The sequence below is a fragment of the Salvelinus fontinalis genome, chromosome 7 (genome assembly GCF_029448725.1).
Source record: "Salvelinus fontinalis isolate EN_2023a chromosome 7, ASM2944872v1, whole genome shotgun sequence".
Taxonomy (NCBI): Eukaryota; Metazoa; Chordata; class Actinopteri; order Salmoniformes; family Salmonidae; genus Salvelinus; species Salvelinus fontinalis.
The window spans coordinates 56,130,856-56,150,879 of NC_074671.1; the positions used below are offsets into that span (position 1 = coordinate 56,130,856).

Below are 20,024 nucleotides of genomic sequence, written 5' to 3' on the forward strand. Positions count from 1 at the left end.
AGGACATGGTGAGAGGGTAGTCCCCACTGTCCTGCAGACCACAGATAACAACATCAATATGTTGATCTATTACCGGGGTGAGGACATGGTGAGAGGGTAGTCCCCACTGTCCTGCAGACCACAGATAAACATGATCAATATGTTGATCTATTACCGGGGTGAGGACATGGTGAGAGGGTAGTCCCCACTGTCCTGCAGACCACAGATAAACATGATCAATATGTTGATCTATTACCGGGGTGAGGACATGGTGAGAGGGTAGTCCCCACTGTCCTGCAGACCACAGATAACAACATCAATATGTTGATCTATTACCGGGGTGAGGACATGGTGAGAGGGTAGTCCCCACTGTCCTGCAGACCACAGATAAACATGATCAATATGTTGATCTATTACCGGGGTGAGGACATGGTGAGAGGGTAGTCCCCACTGTCCTGCAGACCACAGATAAACATGATCAATATGTTGATCTATTACCGGGGTGAGGACATGGTGAGAGGGTAGTCCCCACTGTCCTGCAGACCACAGATAAACATGATCAATATGTTGATCTATTACCGGGGTGAGGACATGGTGAGAGGGTAGTCCCCACTGTCCTGCAGACCACAGATAACATGATCAATATGTTGATCTATTACCGGGGTGAGGACATGGTGAGAGGGTAGTCCCCACTGTCCTGCAGACCACAGATAACATGATCAATATGTTGATCTATTACCGGGGTGAGGACATGGTGAGAGGGTAGTCCCCACTGTCCTGCAGACCACAGATAAACACGATCAATATGTTGATCTATTACCGGGGTGAGGACATGGTGAGAGGGTAGTCCCCACTGTCCTGCAGACCACAGATAACATGATCAATATGTTGATCTATTACCGGGGTGAGGACATGGTGAGAGGGTAGTCCCCACTGTCCTGCAGACCACAGATAAACATGATCAATATGTTGATCTATTACCGGGGTGAGGACATGGTGAGAGGGTAGTCCCCACTGTCCTGCAGACCACAGATAACATGATCAATATGTTGATCTATTACCGGGGTGAGGACATGGTGAGAGGGTAGTCCCCACTGTCCTGCAGACCACAGATAAACATGATCAATATGTTGATCTATTACCGGGGTGAGGACATGGTGAGAGGGTAGTCCCCACTGTCCTGCAGACCACAGATAACATGATCAATATGTTGATCTATTACCGGGGTGAGGACATGGTGAGAGGGTAGTCCCCACTGTCCTGCAGACCACAGATAAACATGATCAATATGTTGATCTATTACCGGGGTGAGGACATGGTGAGAGGGTAGTCCCCACTGTCCTGCAGACCACAGATAACATGATCAATATGTTGATCTATTACCGGGGTGAGGACATGGTGAGAGGGTAGTCCCCACTGTCCTGCAGACCACAGATAAACATGATCAATATGTTGATCTATTACCGGGGTGAGGACATGGTGAGAGGGTAGTCCCCACTGTCCTGCAGACCACAGATAACATGATCAATATGTTGATCTATTACCGGGGTGAGGACATGGTGAGAGGGTAGTCCCCACTGTCCTGCAGACCACAGATAAACATGATCAATATGTTGATCTATTACCGGGGTGAGGACATGGTGAGAGGGTAGTCCCCACTGTCCTGCAGACCACAGATAAACATGATCAATATGTTGATCTATTACCGGGGTGAGGACATGGTGAGAGGGTAGTCCCCACTGTCCTGCAGACCACAGATAAACATGATCAATATGTTGATCTATTACCGGGGTGAGGACATGGTGAGAGGGTAGTCCCCACTGTCCTGCAGACCACAGATAAACATGATCAATATGTTGATCTATTACCGGGGTGAGGACATGGTGAGAGGGTAGTCCCCACTGTCCTGCAGACCACAGATAAACACGATCAATATGTTGATCTATTACCGGGGTGAGGACATGGTGAGAGGGTAGTCCCCACTGTCCTGCAGACCACAGATAAACACGATCAATATGTTGATCTATTACCGGGGTGAGGACATGGTGAGAGGGTAGTCCCCACTGTCCTGCAGACCACAGATAAACACGATCAATATGTTGATCTATTACCGGGGTGAGGACATGGTGAGAGGGTAGTCCCCACTGTCCTGCAGACCACAGATAAACATGATCAATATGTTGATCTATTACCGGGGTGAGGACATGGTGAGAGGGTAGTCCCCACTGTCCTGCAGACCACAGATAAACACGATCAATATGTTGATCTATTACCGGGGTGAGGACATGGTGAGAGGGTAGTCCCCACTGTCCTGCAGACCACAGATAAACACGATCAATATGTTGATCTATTACCGGGGTGAGGACATGGTGAGAGGGTAGTCCCCACTGTCCTGCAGACCACAGATAAACATGATCAATATGTTGATCTATTACCGGGGTGAGGACATGGTGAGAGGGTAGTCCCCACTGTCCTGCAGACCACAGATAAACATGATCAATATGTTGATCTATTACCGGGGTGAGGACATGGTGAGAGGGTAGTCCCCACTGTCCTGCAGACCACAGATAAACATGATCAATATGTTGATCTATTACCGGGGTGAGGACATGGTGAGAGGGTAGTCCCCACTGTCCTGCAGACCACAGATAAACATGATCAATATGTTGATCTATTACCGGGGTGAGGACATGGTGAGAGGGTAGTCCCCACTGTCCTGCAGACCACAGATAAACATGATCAATATGTTGATCTATTACCGGGGTGAGGACATGGTGAGAGGGTAGTCCCCACTGTCCTGCAGACCACAGATAAACATGATCAATATGTTGATCTATTACCGGGGTGAGGACATGGTGAGAGGGTAGTCCCCACTGTCCTGCAGACCACAGATAAACATGATCAATATGTTGATCTATTACCGGGGTGAGGACATGGTGAGAGGGTAGTCCCCACTGTCCTGCAGACCACAGATAAACATGATCAATATGTTGATCTATTACCGGGGTGAGGACATGGTGAGAGGGTAGTCCCCACTGTCCTGCAGACCACAGATAAACATGATCAATATGTTGATCTATTACCGGGGTGAGGACATGGTGAGAGGGTAGTCAATCAATTAAGATGTATTTATGAAGCCCTTTTTAATAATCAGCAGTTGTCACACTGTCCTTGACGTACATCAATACGTTAATACACACGTCAGTCTATATCCACCCGCCCCCCCCCCCCCCCCCCCCCGTCGTCATCTGACCAATGACAGCTTTGATGCATTACCTCGTCAAACTCCTCTGTCATCTTCCTGATGATCTCAGCGTTCTGCATGTTCCGGAACATCTCGATGCGCACGGTGCCTGAAGAGGGTTACGCACAACCACAATACAACCTTTAACAACCACAATACAACCACAATACAACCAACCTGGAAATGAGGCCTATATAATCAGAATATTGTCTGGTGTGTAGGTAGCAGTAGACTATGACAGTAATACCTTTGCAGCCAGAACACTGGATAAAGAAGTTGATGAGGTCCAGTAAGGCGATGTCTCTGTCCTGCTTGTACGACTCGATCCAGTCATCAACCACAGACTGCATGGCACTCTTTCCCATTCTGACCACCTCAAACAGAGTGACGGGGTCTCCTCCCTCGCCGTTGGTCTGAGGGACCCCATTGGCCTTCCTCCCTTTAGCCCCTCCTGTAGCCTTCTCCGCTGGGGACTTCCGAGGCTTCTTATTGGCTGCCTAAAAAGGGGAGGGGCAAAGGGTTCAGATATACAGGAAGAGATAATGCAGAGAGAAGGAACCTGGTAGAAAGGGGTTCTTACTGGTGGTCTGCCAGGCCTCCCTCTCTTCTTCTTGCCTTTAGTGTCTGTCGGGTCCTCCAGCTCACTCACACTCACACTCAGACTCACTGTGTCTGCCGCTCCGCTCTCATTGGACGAGTCCCTGCAACACACACACACACACACACACACTTATACTGAGAGGGATACACATACAGAATTCTAGCCACACTCAGCGATCACAACACACACACACACACCTGCGTTTGACTAATTACCGCATCAGGGGTGTGTTGTGATCTCTTAATGAGGCTTTGGTTGACGATGCAACAGGGAAAGACTCACTGTAGGACAGGCAGCTCAGAGGTGATCATCCTGACTGCTGCAGGGGAGGGGTGTGTGTCCTCAGGAAAGGGTCAACTGGAGGGAGGGGTGTGTGTCGGCCGTGCGCGTGTGTGGTGGGTGTTACAGAGGGGTGACCAAACTCACTCAACACTGGAGACACAGCTCTCACAACACACCAGCCCCTAGAGAGAGAGGGAGACACAGTTTAGCCATTTGTCACAAATGTCTGGTGATCTAGTTTGGAATATTCTCAACATTTACGCAACTTGAAAAAGAGAACGAAAAAAGGAATGATAGGAGAAAGAATGAGTATCAGAGGAGAGGAGAGAGAAAGAGAAAGGGGAGAGGGGAGAGAAAGAGAGAGGGGAGAAGAGAGAGAAAGCAGGCAGAGAAGAGGAGAAAGAGTGGAAAGGGAGACACCAACTGGCCACTTTAGGAAGTGCAACAGTAAAGTCTAGAGGGGACGTGTCGAGAGTGTGGTTTCAAACAGAAAGAGGTCTAAGCATGTCAACAACATTCTAAACAATTAGATTTAAATCATTTCAACCACAACATTAGACATTCTAATCATTTCAAACAGCGTGACTTCAACTTTTATTGTGGAGAAAAAGTATTGCGGGAAAAATCTTCACAACAAATCCCATAACGTTTTGCTGTCAAATCTGATCCTTTGTGACAAGGGGAAATCATTTAACTGGTTAGACCCCAGAGTTTTTCACGGTTGCAAGGTCAGGAAAACTCTAAGGCTCCTTCTATAGGCTATACGTTAGATCTAACGTTTGTCCTATCAATTTGCTTGCCTGGATAAGAATAAACTCCTGGCCCTATTTATAGAAATAACAGTCATTACTACATATTAGGCCTAGTGTAGTAAATATCAACGAGTGGGTGCAGTACCCTGCTTCGGCCACCAATGGCAGTATGATCCACAAAGTCCTCTCACCTCCGTCTAAATAAACACACTTTATACGGCTTTAACAAGGTTTTAATCAGTTGAAAATGTATTTAACCTCTCAATAAGTTAAATGGGAGTTTATGTGGTGTTTTGTCTCATAGTTGAGTGTGTCTAGGGAGTGTTATGGAGGGCGAGTGTGTGTGTGAGTGTGTGTGTGTGGCTGAGACTGGGCTAAAACAACAGTAGGGGGCAGGCTAGGAGAGACTGTATTTAAATGTTCTCACACACAGAGAAACTGGAGAGAGCTTGAGCACGCCAGCCGAGTGAGTCTGTTACCAACACATGCACATTGCACACACACCCCCCTCTGTCTGTCTGCCAGACACAACACGGCACGCAGAGAGAAGTAATGAGGGAAGAGATGGTGGACTCGCAGCTTTATCAACTCTTGTTTATTGATGTTTGTGAAAATAACTAAATATAGCTTGTTTGTACCTGTCTATAATATACACATATGATAGTTTATTGATTTATTTATCAATTAAAGTAAATTGTTGATTGGACTTGTAAGTAGAAAATGTCAGTATATGTTTTACCTAATAATATTGGGCACCATATAAATGGTACACATTGAGGTTAACTAATAAAAGGTGGTAGGATGTGAAGAGCTGTAAAAACACAGAGGGAAATCCTGAATGCTAACCACCAGCTACTGTCATTATGCAGTACAACCCCCCTACCACCACCACCACCACTTCTAGTAGCATCTCTCCAGGGATCACTACGGTCCCACTGTTGGCTGAAATGCGTGCTCTCCATCTGTCCCTCTCTTCTCTTCCTTCCCTCCCCAATTCTAGATTCTCTCCGGACAAAAGAAGGCTAAAGCAACAGGGGAAATCTGTGGGACTGGGTTCAGATAGTATTTGAAAGCTGTGCGTCACCTTGGCAGAAGGCCAGAGATGGGTGTCTGCCAGAGTTGTTATTGACCATTGACTGAAGACTACTGCTACTCCTTAATTAACATCCATCTCTCTCTCACACAGAAGCCTGGAGGGAGTGTCTGTTCACTGTTAAAAAGAGAGCAGCCAACACACACACACACACACAAACACACACACACACACCTGTGGTCTCTGTATTCCAGTTACTGGGCTCTGACAGCTTTGGGAGCTGCCCGGGTGAGAGGTGTGTGTGTGTGTGTGTGTGTGTGTGTGTGTGTGTGTGTGTGTGTGTGTGTGTGTGTGTGTGTGTGTGTGTGTGTCCTTTTCTCAAGGAGCAGAGCAGCTCCACAAGGAGAGACAGAGAGAGTGGAATTGTGCGATTTCACTGCTTGGAGCGCTCTGAAGCACTCACCCTGACATTCCAGGTGGTGCTGTGGCATCAGGAGTGTGTGTGTGTGTGTGTGTGTGTGTGTCATACCACACAGAATAACCAGAGCTTCCTCTGCTATAATAGGCTAATCCTGCTTAGAATCAATGTGAGAGATCACACCCCCCCCTGCCAGAGGCAGGCAGCGAGGGCTTATATAACACGTTACAGAGAGTTATGCAGGGCTCATATTTTATCATCTGTGGTCTGACCGAACACATAACTCTGTGTGTGTGTGTGTGTGTGTGTGTGTGTGTGTGTGTGTGTGTGTGTGTGTGTGTGTGTGTGTGTGTGTGTGTGTGTGTGTGTGTGTGTAAGCCACTTAACATGCATGACATGTACTCCGGGAGGCAGGCAGGCATTGCCATGGCAACCCGTGTGGGTCATAAGCCCCCCTCCCCCCTCCCCTGATTGGCTGATCAGTGAGAAGGGACTGGGTGGGGAGGAGAGAGCGTGATGGAGGGGGGAGATTGGGGGAAAGAGGAGAGGGACAGGGGGTAAGAAGGCACAAAAGAGATGAAGAGATCCATTGTGATCTCTGGGGATTCCTTAGAAGTCCCTTTCACTGCTGTTAAGAATCTCCACTGTTTTCAACTATGACGACCAGGCAGATAATAACACATTATCACCTACCCACATTATACAATCCTATTTCACCTGAATAAAGTCGCCCATAAGAATGCTGTCATAATGGGAACAAGGTCAGAGAGTACTGCCACTAGGCTGCCTCTGTCCAACAAAGCTGTGGGAACTAACAGCACTGAAGATGAGGAGAACACGTCTCTTGGGAGGAGGACAGTAGTCAACTGTAAAATATCCTATCATTTGGCAGAGCACAAAGCTTCACTCACAGACAGCTCCATGTGGAAGTGAGAGAAAAGGTGTTGCCTACATCAATTATCCATTTTAACAGGCACTCTGATTCTTAGAGATCACACACACACACACACACACACACACAATGCAAAAATCTCAGTTGCTCCCTTGCTGCTGCTATGTGCACACACACACACACACACACACAATTCAAGCTTCTGCACTCCAAAGAGCATCACTCATAAGAAAAATGATCCTGTCCGAACTCTGCACTGCCGAGGTGTTTCAAACAGCAGCTAGACAAAGGGGAAAGAGGGAAACAGCATATAAAAGACAGCTCTTCCAGACTGCTGCCTGCAATTACTGGGCCATTCAATCTGGAACAAGACATATAGGCCAACTAGTAATAAAAAGGGACATGATATAGTCTCTGAAATGTCACACAGTTTTCTGAAACATAAAACCATGTCACTTGGATGAGGACTTTTGGGCATGCTATTGTCCTCTGATCTGAAACAGTTGTAGACTGCAGAGAAATGAGGGCAGAGAGATCAGAGGAGTCAGTCATGGTCCTAAAGCCACACTACTCTAGCTAGGACGGACGGACGGACGGACGGACGGACGGACGGACGGACGGACGGACGGACGGACGGACGGACGGACAGACAGACAGACAGACAGACAGACAGACAGACAGACAGACAGACACATAAAAAGAGACAGACAGACAGAGACAGACAGACAGAGACAGACAGACAGACAGACAGACAGACAGACAGACAGACAGACAGACAGACAGACAGACAGACAGAGACATAAAAAGAGACAGACAGACGGGGAGAGGGAGAGAGAGACAGACAGAGGGAGAGAGACAGACAGGGAGAGGAGGATGATCAAATGATATAGATCAAGAGAGTCTGAGAAGAGTGAGAATAAGTAAACAAGAGATAGGAAAAGAAGGGGACCAGTATTATCCCCATGCAGGTCAATGAGAGAGATGGAACTTTCCTAACCCTGTCATGACCCCAGTCATACAAGGAAGGAGAAGCAGACAGACACCAGGGGCCCCCAATTACATTAAGCCGCGGGGCGAGTTTTCCTTGTGCGGATGGTCGGAACATAGTTATAAGTAATTTAACAGCAAGAATCCCAAACAGATACAGTGCCTTCAGAAAGCAGTCATGCCCCTTGACTTATTCCACATGTTGTGTTACAGTCTGAATTCAAAATGGATTCACGTTTGTTTTTCTTCTCACCCATCTACAGTCAATAACGACAACCCCATAATGACAAAGTGGAAACATGATTAGACATTTTAGCAAATGTATTGAAAGATGTAAATGAGATATTTCTGTATTTCATAAGTATTCACACCCCTGAGTCAATACGTGATAGAATCAACTCTGGCATGGATTATAGCGGGGCGGCAGGGTAGCCTAGTGGTTAGAGCAGACGTGGTAAACTTCTGTCGTTATAACCCTGAACAAGGCATTTAACCAACTGTTCCTAGGCCGTCATTGAAAATAAGAATTTGTTCTTAACTGACTTGCCTAGTTAAATAAAGGTAAAATAAATAGCTGAGTCTTTCTGGGTAAGTCTCTAAAAGCTTTCCACACCTGGATTGTACAACCTGGATTGTACAACATTAGCTAATTATTATTTTCAAAATTCTTCAAGCTCTGTCAAATTGGTTGTTGATCATTGCTAGACAACCATTTTCAGTTTGACATATATTTTCAAGTAGATTTAAGTCAAGACAACTCAGGAACATTACTGTCTTAAGGAGAATTAATCTCCAAGTGTCTGGTAGAAAGCAGACTGAACCAGGTTTTTCTCTAGGATTTTGCCTGTGCTTAGCTCCATTCCATGTATTATTTATCCTGAAAAACCAGTCCTTATCAATTACAAGCACACCCATAACATGACACAGCCACCACTATGCTTGAAAATATGGAGAGTGGTACTCAGTAATGTGTTGTATTTGCCCCAAACATAACGCTTTGTATTCAGGACAACTGAATTGCTTTGCCACATTTTTGACAGCAGAGCCTTGTTGTAAACAGGGTGCATGTTTTGGAATATGTTTATTCTGTACCGGATGTATTCTTTTCAAAATGTAAGTCAGGTAATTATTGTGGAATAACTACAAGGTTGTTGACCCATCCTTAGTCTTCTCCTATCACAGCCATTCAAATCTGTACCTGTTATAAAGTAACCATTGGCCTCATGGTGAAATCCCTGAGCTGTTTCCTTCCTCTCAGGCAACTGAGTTAGTAAGGCCACCTGTATCTTTGTTGTGTATTGAAACACCATCCAAAGTGTAATTAATAACTTCACCATGCTCAAAGGGTTAAGCAAATGTTCCCTCCTGAATTTATTTAGACTTTGCATAACAAAGGGGCATTATGGGGTATTGTGTGTAGACCAGTGACAAAACACTTCATCCATTTTAAATTCAGGTTGTAACAAAATGTGGAAAAAGTCAAGGGGTGTGAATACTCTGAAGGCACTGTGTGTGTGTGTGTGTGTGTGTGTGTGTGTGTGTGTGTGTGTGTGTGTGTGTGTGTGTGTGTGTGTGTGTGTGTGTGTGTGTGTGTGTGTGTGTGTGCGTATACACACACACACTTCAGCTATTTGACTGACCAAGAAAGGAGAGTGATGGAGCGCTGCAACAGATGACCTGGCCTCCACAAATCACCCGACCTCAACCCAATTATTTTTTTTTAACCTTCATTCAACTAGGCAAGTCAGTTAAGAATGTAATTCTTATTTACAATGACGGCCTACCAAAAGGCAAAAGACTTTCTGCAGGGACGGAGGCTGGGATTAAATTTATTTTTTATTTTTTAAATAACATAAATATAGGACAAAACATACATCATGACAAGAGAGACCTAAGACAACAAATGTCTTAAATTGTCTTAAAGCCTCAATTGAGATGGTTTGGGATGAGTTGGACTGCAGAGTGAAGGAAAAGCAGCCAACAAGTGCTCAGCATATGTGGGAACTCCTTCAAGACTGTTGGAAAAGCATTCCAGGGGAAGCTGGTTGAGAGAATGCCAAGAGTGTGCAAACCTGTCATCAGGGTAAAGGGTGGCGACTTTGAAGAATCTCAAATAAAAATATATTTTGATTTGTTTAACACTTTTTTGGTTACTATATGATTCCATGTGTGTTATTTCATAGTTTTGATGTCTTCACTATTATTCTACATTGTAGAAAATAGTAAAAATAAAAGAAAACCCTGGAATGAGTAGGTGTGTCCAAACTTTTGACTGGTACTGTATATATATTTATTTAAAATAAAATCCCCGGTGGGCCGCCTATTGGAGAACCCTGTTCTGAAGTGTAATGACATGACGGGATGAAGTGTCTCTCACACAACCGCTCTCTTTCACTCAATCCCCATTCATCCATCTTCTCCATCTCTTTCTCTCTGCCAATCCCACATGGAATGAGTCTTTAAGCAACAGCGTAGTAGATAATGTAGTGAAATGTGTGTGTCGGGGGAACAAATCTGTCAATGTGCCCTTGAGCAAGGCACTTAACCCTAATTGCTCTTGTAAGACACTCTGGATAGGAGGGTCTGCTAAATGACTCAAATGTCAAATGTAATAAGGGAATAACATGTGTCCTCACTGTCCAGTGCATTGGCCATGAAAAAAATACCTTTCTAATTTTCATTCTCTGGTCCCTTGAATCATGCCAATAAACTCAAGCCCCCTTGACAAATGAGTGGAGCTCCCCTGGTCTGCTCTAAGGTATCTGTAGTGGGGGGTTCACTTAATAATGCAGCATCATGGTCTCTATATTACAGAGAGCCTCTACAGTAATAAAATGTCTTTACAGAGCTCTAGAGTAGGCTTTGGGCTGTAGCCTCTACAGTACCTTTACAGAGCTCTAGAGTAGGCTTTGGGCTGTAGCCTCTACAGTACCTTTACAGAGCTCTAGAGTAGGCTTTGGGCTGTAGCCTCTACAGTACCTTTACAGAGCTCTAGAGTAGGCTTTGGGCTGTAGCCTCTACAGTACCTTTACAGAGCTCTAGAGTAGGCTTTGGGCTGTAGCCTCTACAGTACCTTTACAGAGCTCTAGAGTAGGCTTTGGGTTGCAGGCTCTATAGTAATACAGTGGTTTTACAGAGCCCTAGTGTAAACTTTGGGCTGCAGCCTCTACATAAAAAACCAAAAGGTTTCTAAAGAAATATACATTTTTCTTGCCGGCAGGCAAGAAAAAAAGAACGAGAAAGGAAAAAGGAAAATAAAGAGGATTCTCTCTGCAATGGCCGCCTGGCTCACTGCAGCTATCGCAAAATGGAGACGCAGGGAGAGCGAGTGAAATGGAGGAGAGAACGAGAGCACAGAGGGAGATCAGTGGGAGCAGAGGAGGAAGAGAGAGGGGAGGAGGGCTGGGGGGAGCTGGGAGAGAGAGACTCATTAGTTTGTCTCATCTTTCTGCCTCTCTCACCTTGACCCACATTCACTGTCTGTTGCTATTCACCCCCCCCCCCACCACACACACACTTTGATTTCTCCAGCTGAGGCTATTATACCCTAATGACATAAGAGGCTCCAGAATGTTATCATTTCACTACAGAGAACCCATTACTGTGACTAGCAGAATCAGTGTGTGTGTGATAAAGACTGTGGGTTCAAGAGCACTGCATATCCAGGGCTGAACCTCCTGCAGTCTGATCATGAAGTGAGCCTATGAAGTCAGATGTTTGTTTGGCCAAAGGTGTTTGGTTTACCTCGAGATGCTACTGGGGGAAAGTGACATTCCCAGGTTGTCAATGTGCTAGTGTGACTGTCCAGACATAGAACCTAGAGCCTGACCTCTCATCATCTCAACTCTAGACTGCATTAGCCCATTGAGCTAAAGCATAAACATCCTGACATTAGTCTTCAGGTCCCTGACAGGCAATGTTCATCATCCATGAGGGTAGTTTACCAGACCACTGCTGATACAATGGTAATGGGGTAATCTGGTAATCTGGGGGTTAGAAGGGGTAGTTTAATCTACTGTGCTACAGGGAAACCCTTAATCCCACATGAGACTATAAAGGCAGATGAAGTGAACAACACACACCCTTAATCTGAGTGTGAGCCGGCTTTCTCCGCCAGAAAATATCAGGAGCATGAGATATATATATATATATATGCAGACAATGATGTAAAATGTGTATGTGTGTATGTAACTGTACTTTATTGATCCCCTGAGGGTAGGCCCACATTAAATGTGTCACCAGCAGTAGTAGTGTTGGAGAATAATGTGTTAGAAAACCAAACCAGACAAGCATCGGCTGGAGAGATTTTAGCAGCATCATCATGTTAGCTTTAGATGCAACGCTACCGTGCTGAAACATACTTGACTGTGTGCTTTCAATGCCTTTAGATACATACTATTTAATGTTACACTAGTATAACCAACTGGGTGTTGAACCAAGTAGCCAACAAGTACACCAGTCTGCTAGGTCTCAGGGAATGATGTGAAACAACCACGCGAAGCGCTGGACAGGAATGGTTCAGAGCATTTTCAGCCCCACATTCTCTCTCTCTCTCCATTTGATGCTACAGGTCAGCTAGCCAACCCGCTAAACATCCGCTAGCCAACCCGCTAAACATCCGCTAGCCAACCCGCTAAACATCCGCTAGCCAACCCGCTAAACATCCGCTAGCCAACCCGCTAAACATCCGCTAGCCAACCCGCTAAACAGCCGCTAGCCAACCCGCTAAACAGCCGCTAGCCAACCCGCTAAACAGCCGCTAGCCAACCCGCTAAACAGCCGCTAGCCAACCCGCTAAACATCCGCTAGCCAACCCGCTAAACATCCGCTAGCCAACCCGCTAAACATCCGCTAGCCAACCCGCTAAACATCCGCTAGCCAACCCGCTAAACATCCGCTAGCCAACCCGCTAAACATCCGCTAGCCAACCCGCTAAACATCCGCTAGCCAACCCGCTAAACATCCGCTAGCCAACCCGCTAAACATCCGCTAGCCAACCCGCTAAACATCCGCTAGCTGATTACAACACAAACTGCTAGCTAAACTAGGCCTACACCACAGCCAACTACACCACAACCAGCTAGCAAAATGCACCACAGCTTACAATGAATGCAACACAACCAGATAGTTAGCTATCAGATTTTTCTAATGCCAATTGAAGCTATAAAGTTGTTATTTCACTGCGAGTGGTCCTGACAGCTTCCCTGTATACATACCATTTGCTTTAGACAGCTTCAATATCTTCTCATTACTCTAAAGAGACGTAGGGCGTATTCTTTCAGCGAACACACTTGATAATGGTCACTTCCTAAAACTGAAATAATACCTTCTTCACACACACTTTCACAAACACAGTCCTAAATCTGGATTCAGCTTGGATTCAATAACTATGTCTAAACTGAGTCTGCTGAAGTCAAGGAGGACACTGGAGGTGTGTAATGGCAACATGTTACAGTATCATTTATGGTGTAAATTGGCCTGATCATAAAATACTAATTCAGTTACAAATCAAAACTGGTTCAGTCACACAAATCAACTAGCTATTACAAATTAATAATTTACTATAAATATACCAGTCATTACACAGGCCAACACCCCCAAAGTTAAGTAATTTTTTATATATATATATATATATATAAACTAGGCAATTAAGGTCACAGTTGTGAAAATGTAGGACACTAAAGAGGTTTTTCTACTGACTCTGAAAAACACAAAAAGAAAGATAACCAGGGTCCCTGCTCATCTGCGTGAACATGCCTTAGGCATGCTGCAAGGAGGCATAAGGACTGCAAATGTGGCCAGGGCAATAAATTGCAATGTCCGTACTGCGAGACGCCTAAGACAGCGCTACAGGGAGACAGGACGGACAGCTGATCGGGCACAAACCCACCGTCGCTGGATCAGACAGGACTGGCAAAAATTGCTCTTCACTGACGAGTCGCGGTTTTGTCTCACCGGATTCGCGTTTATTGTAGAAGGAATGAGCGTTACACCGAGGCCTGTACTCTGGAGCGGGATCGATTTGGAGGTGGAGGGTCCGTCATGGTCTGGGGCGGTGTGTCACAGCATGATCGGACTGAGAGTGTCATTGCAGGCAATCTCAACGCTGTGCGTTACAAGGAAGACATCCTCCTCCCTCATGTGGTACCCTTCCTGCAGGCTTATCCTGACATGACCCTCCAGCATGACAATGCCACCAGCCATACTGCTCGTTTTGTGCGTGATTTCCTGCAAGACAGGAATGTCAGTGTTCTGCCATGACCAGTGAAGAGCTCGGATCTCAATCCCATTGAGCACGTCTGGGACCTGTTGGATCGGAGGGTGAGGGCTAGGGCTATTCCTCCCAGAAATGTCCAGGAACTTGCAGGTGCCTTGGTGGAAGAGTGGGGTAACATCTCACAGCAAGAACTGGCAAATCTGGTGCAGTCCATGAGAAGGAGATGCACTGCGGTACTTAATGCAGCTGGTGGCCACACCAGATACTGACTGTTACTTTTGATTTTGAACCCCCCCCCCCCCCCCCCTTTGTTTAGGGACTCATTATTCAATTTCTGTTAGTCACATGTCTGTAACATGTTCATACAAATATTTACACATGTTAAATTTGATGAAATAAACTCAGTTGACAGCGAGAGGACGTTTCTTTCCCCCCTGGGTTAATATATATAACCATTTAGGATTTCCGTTTGGGTCAAAAAAGACTCAAATCATAAGAAAAAAAGAAGTCTCGTGTCTCAATGAAATCAAGATTAGAAATTACAACCACTTTTTGGGCTTAGTTGGTCAATTTGCAGTGTACAAATGATTATAATCATGTTCCGGTCCCTCGACCATCGGCTCTGATAAAAAACGGCCTGTGGTTGAATCTAGTTGCCAACCTCTGCTTTAATGTAGACTCCACCTGACCTACTGCTGCATTCATATACTGTCTGCTACAGAACAGTCTCATCTGGATTACTGGACTGGGCCCACGGCAGGATGACCAGATGTCATTGTTTTCACTGAGAGAGCGACGGTAACTTCTGCCAATTTCCACTGACGTTCCTTATAGAACAGCCACTCCAGTGTTTCCCCTGCCTTTGAATAGGTAGAGAGGGCTCCCCACCTAGCTCTTCCCCTGGTCTAAACAAATGAAATGTTTTGTTCCAGGTCCTACATGTGGCCTAGCCTAATGCCCCAATTACACCAGGCACTACCTCTAACAGTCAAACTACGAGACCATCCAGTTTCAATGGGTGCTGCAAATAAGGACACATTCTGCAACGTAATGGTCGGCGACTATGAGCTTGGCGACCACTTTTATGCAAATTAGCAGCTACTATTAGTAGTTGTAAAGGAATAAAAATATGAAAAACGACTTAATGCTGTTTGAAGCGGTATCGTTGCCCTTTAATCCACGACTAGCACCTCCGGTTAACGTGTGTAAACAGCAGCTTGCTAGTGGTTTCATGTTTGGTTCATGTTCATTGAAAACATTATTAGCCTACGACTCTAGCCTATTCCCAACACATGTTTTTGGATAATATTGTTAAGCTATTAGGAAATCTATTTCAGTGAATTTCTACTCCATGTTCTTCAAAAACCATGAAAAAGAAATCTAAATTACGCTACATTACATTTGAGTAATTTAGCAGTCTTTTTCACATAACCAGGGCTTGACATCAACCTTTTTTTTAGATGAAAATGTATGACACAATCTGTGCATTCAACTAGAGTACATAAAACAACGACGTCATGAGCCGAATCAGTGCTGGTGAAAGTGATGGCAATTACAAGTCCAACAGGTAAGAAGGGTGGCAAGGTGGTAGAGGAGGACAGGTGCTGTCTGAAGAGACAGACTGTTGCAGATGGGCAACATCTGTGCTGTAGAACTATTGCTAAAATGTTAGGTGTTTATACTTGTATCCCAGCCCCCGACTCAAAGTCAATAGGCTAGGCTGCTCAGAAGTACTGTACACCCCATTGCATTGAAACGTTTCCCATTTCCAGTTGATTTGCCATATGTAACAGGTTAGTCATACACTGGAAATCTTACCAAGTCACACTACTCAACCATGAACTGTGTCAGCAGCCGTGCCAAGTGAAGATCATATCCTGGCCTGCGGTGTGTGCTGTTTTATGGCTGTGTACTAAATTTTGCCGGTCTATGTTGTACGTTCTATGCAAAAGGAGACGAGGAACATAACAATGTGTGACAATAAAGTTTTATTGTATCTCTAGCACCAGTGGTAGTTTACAGTCAGTTGGTCTTCCAGGATGCATAGCCTACAGTAGGCTGCTAGTTCAGTCTGCTGGTGGAAAGTCACATGGCTCAGCTTGTTGCATAACCACTTTGTTGACAATCAGTGAATGATCACTAGGACACAAGCTGGCTGTATAATCCTTTACCCTAAACATCAGACTCTAGACAAAGAGCAGTGACGCTGGGTGTGTGACACAATCTTCAAAGAGTTAGGCTTAAATTAGCCAGCTAGCTAACTTGACCAAATAGTCTCAAACTCCATAATAAAGAAAGATGTATGTGGATATGAAACGGTATAAGTGAACCGATATCCTCATTAACCCATAAGTGACTTCTGCCAGAAGAATGGATCCTTGGGAGAGTGAGGTCTGGAGTGGGGAGCATGGAGACAAGCAGCGTTGGTCTGTACCCAGGGTTGGATTTGGAACCCATCCCCCTCACACTTCCCCGCTAAATTTCTTTAAGCAGAGAAAGGGGCGGAGTGGGTTAGCGAACTAGTTAGCTGCACTTTAAAACAATGATCTACTAGTCAAAATATTGCAATTTGTCAAGAATCCCAACGTTGAACTTCGGTACAATAAGTAACATGTCAAAACAATGGGTGGGAAAACTGGAAACAATGTTCCTAACGTTACTGGTGAAATTTCTGCAGAAATGCCATGAATGGCGTGATAGATTGACAAGGATGGATGTCAAATAGCACTGGTGACAGCAACCCGACTAACACTAACGTTACCTTGCTCCCAAATATATCATCCGAAACCCCGAGACATATGCAATGAATTAGGGTTAGCTAGCAACAATAGCAATGTCTGGCTGGCTGGTTAGCTAGGTCGCGCAGGCGGCAATGTAACGTTACAATAAGAGAGTCTGCATACAACATTCTGTTAACGCGTTGAATCTGTCCGTCTATCAAGAGCAATAAAAACACGTCACACCCATTGCCTTAGTAACGGGAAAACTAAGGGCGAGTGATTAAAAGTGATTCTGGCAAAACACAGCGGTCAAGTCTCTCGTGCGTTCCTGCAATCTGACATGTTGAGACATTCCTGCTAATGGCCCTCGATCAATGTAGCTAGCTAGCCGAACAGAGGGAAGAGAGAAAGCACATCCAGCTCTCTCCGCTAGCTTGCGGAGCAGCACCCATCCCCCTCCTCTCTCTCCCCATCCCTCTCTCGCTCTCTGAATCCACCATCTTGATTCTGAGACCCGTCTCCCCTTTCCCACAAGCCAAAAACACAACCAAAATACCAACAAACTCACCTTTACAGGCCATCGACCAATCGATTACTGTCTTCCGAAATAAAAAATCGATATATCTGATAAAAGTGTGTAGATTTTAATATTGTAAATATGTCGTGAGAAGCGGGAACCGCGCCTTGGAGCAGAAAGGAACAATCCTAAACTGCCATCTGGTGGAGCCTTCCTCGCTGTAATGCTGTTCTGGTGGCGCAGCCTCTCACTGCAACCTTACTGCCTCCTGGCGGACACAGACGAGATTACAGCAACGGGTGCGCGCCGCGGGGGCGAGGAGAGGGGATGCACTGCAAGACCCCGCGAAAAGAAGGAAACAGTGGGGGGCGCGCTCAGATCCACGGGCACGCGTAGAAGGGGAGGGCGAGTTTAGCTGGCAGTGTTTTGGTCGGCGGTTTGATGGTAAATATGCCATCAAAGATTACCCCTCAAAACACAATTTACCAGGCTACAATACACACATGTCACAGTGTTAGTGCAGTATCTTGCCTGAGACCTGAAGACTCATGTTAGCTCCAAGTTGTAATGCCTAGGCTTTAGCTGTGGCAAAGATGATCTGGGCTCAATATCTGGTCTGTCAAAAATCTCACTCTCTGGTTTAATTTTGCTTGTCTACATTGGTTGGTCCTTTTGAGGTGAGACACTCTCAATATCTGCGACATACAGTGCCTTCAGAAAGTATTCACATCCCTTGACTTTCTCCACTTGTTGTGTTACAGCCTGAATTTAAAACGTATTAAATGTAGATGTTTTTGTCACTGGCCTACACACAATACCCCATAATGTCAAAGTGGAATTATGTTTTTTGAAATGTTTACAAAAAAAAAAAAAAAAAAAAGCTGAAATGTTTTGAGTCGATAAGTGTTCAACCCCATTGTTATGGGAAGCGTAAATATGATCAGGAGTAGACATGTACTTAACAAGTCACATAACAAGTCACCCTTAACAAGTCACCCTTCTTACCTTGCTTGGACTCTGTGTGAAATAATAACATGATTTTTGAATGACAACCTCATCTCTGTACCCCACCACAGGAGGCTGGTGGCACCTTAATTGGGGAGGACGGGCTCGTTGTAATGGCTGGAGCAGAATGAGTGAAACGGTATCAAATACATGTTTTCCATTCGCTCCGTCCCAGCCATTATTATGAGTTGTCCTCCCCTCAGCAGCCTCCACTGTACCCCACACATACAATTATCTGTAAGGTCCCTCAGTCGAGCAGTGAATTTCAAACACAGATTCAACCACAAAGACCAGGGAGGTTTTCCAATGCCTCGCGAAGAAGAGCACCTATTGGTAGATGGGTAAAAATACAAAAAAACACAGATTAAATATCCCTTTGAGCATGGTGAAATTATTTTTATTTTTTTATTTAACCTTTATTTAACTAGGCAAGTCAGTTAAGAACAAATTCTTATTTACAATGAGGGTCTACCAAAGGCAAAAGGCCTCCTGCGGGGACCAGAGCTGGGATTAAAGATACAAAAATAAATCAAATAAATAAATAAATCAAAATAAATAAATCAAAACAAAACACACATCACGACAAGAGAGACAACACAACACTACATAAAGAGAGACCTAAGACAACAACATAGCAAGGCAGCAACACATGACAACACAGCATGGTAGCAACACAACATGACAACAACATGGTAACAACACAACATGGTAGCAGCACAAAACATGGTACAAACATTACTGGGCACAGACAACAGCACAAAGGGCAAGAAGGTAGAGACAACAATACATCACGCAAAGCAGCCACAACTGTCAGTAAGAGTGTCGATGATTGAGTCTTTGAATGAAGAGATTGAGATGAAAGTGTCCAGTTTGAGTGTTTGTTGCAGCTCGTTCCAGACGCTAGCTGCAGCGAACTGAAAAGAGGAGCGACCCAGGGATGTGTATGCTTTGGGGACCTTTAACAGAATGTGACTGGCAGAACGGGTGTTGTACGTGGAGGAGCTGCAGTAGATATCTCAGATAGGGGGGAGTGAGGCCTAAGAGGGTTTTATAAATAAGCAACCACCAGTGGCTCTTGCAACGGGTATACAGAGATGACCAGTTTACAGAGGAGTATAGAGTGCAGTGATGTGTCCTATAAGGAGCATTGGTGGCAAATCTGATGGCCGAATGGTAAAGAACATCTAGCCGCTCGAGAGCACCCTTACCTGTCGATCTATAAATTATGTCTCCGTAATCTAGCATGGGTAGGACGGTCATCTGAATCAGGGTTAGTTTGGCAGCTGGGGTGAAAAAGGAGCAATTACGATAGAGGAAACCAAGTCTAGATTTAACTTTAGCCTGCAGCTTTGATATGTGCTGAGAGAAGGACAGTGT

At 45.2% G+C, this 20,024-nt stretch overlaps 1 protein-coding gene across 2 annotated transcripts in view; it reads right to left on the reverse strand.

The window, feature by feature from the left end:
• LOC129859793 (cohesin subunit SA-1) overlaps nt 1–17,878 on the reverse strand; it is a 36,153-nt gene extending 18,275 nt beyond the window's left edge. For both annotated transcript variants that reach the window (XM_055929915.1, XM_055929914.1), the window contains exons 1-5: nt 17,694–17,878; nt 4,107–4,288; nt 3,804–3,924; nt 3,471–3,720; nt 3,256–3,332 (exon numbers count right to left, since the gene is read on the reverse strand). In XM_055929915.1, the coding sequence (XP_055785890.1) occupies nt 3,256–3,332; nt 3,471–3,720; nt 3,804–3,924; nt 4,107–4,135 (477 nt within the window). In that variant the 5' untranslated portion in view covers nt 4,136–4,288; nt 17,694–17,878. The remainder of the gene's footprint in view (nt 1–3,255; nt 3,333–3,470; nt 3,721–3,803; nt 3,925–4,106; nt 4,289–17,693) is intronic.
• Nucleotides 17,879–20,024: the final 2,146 nt, after the last annotated feature.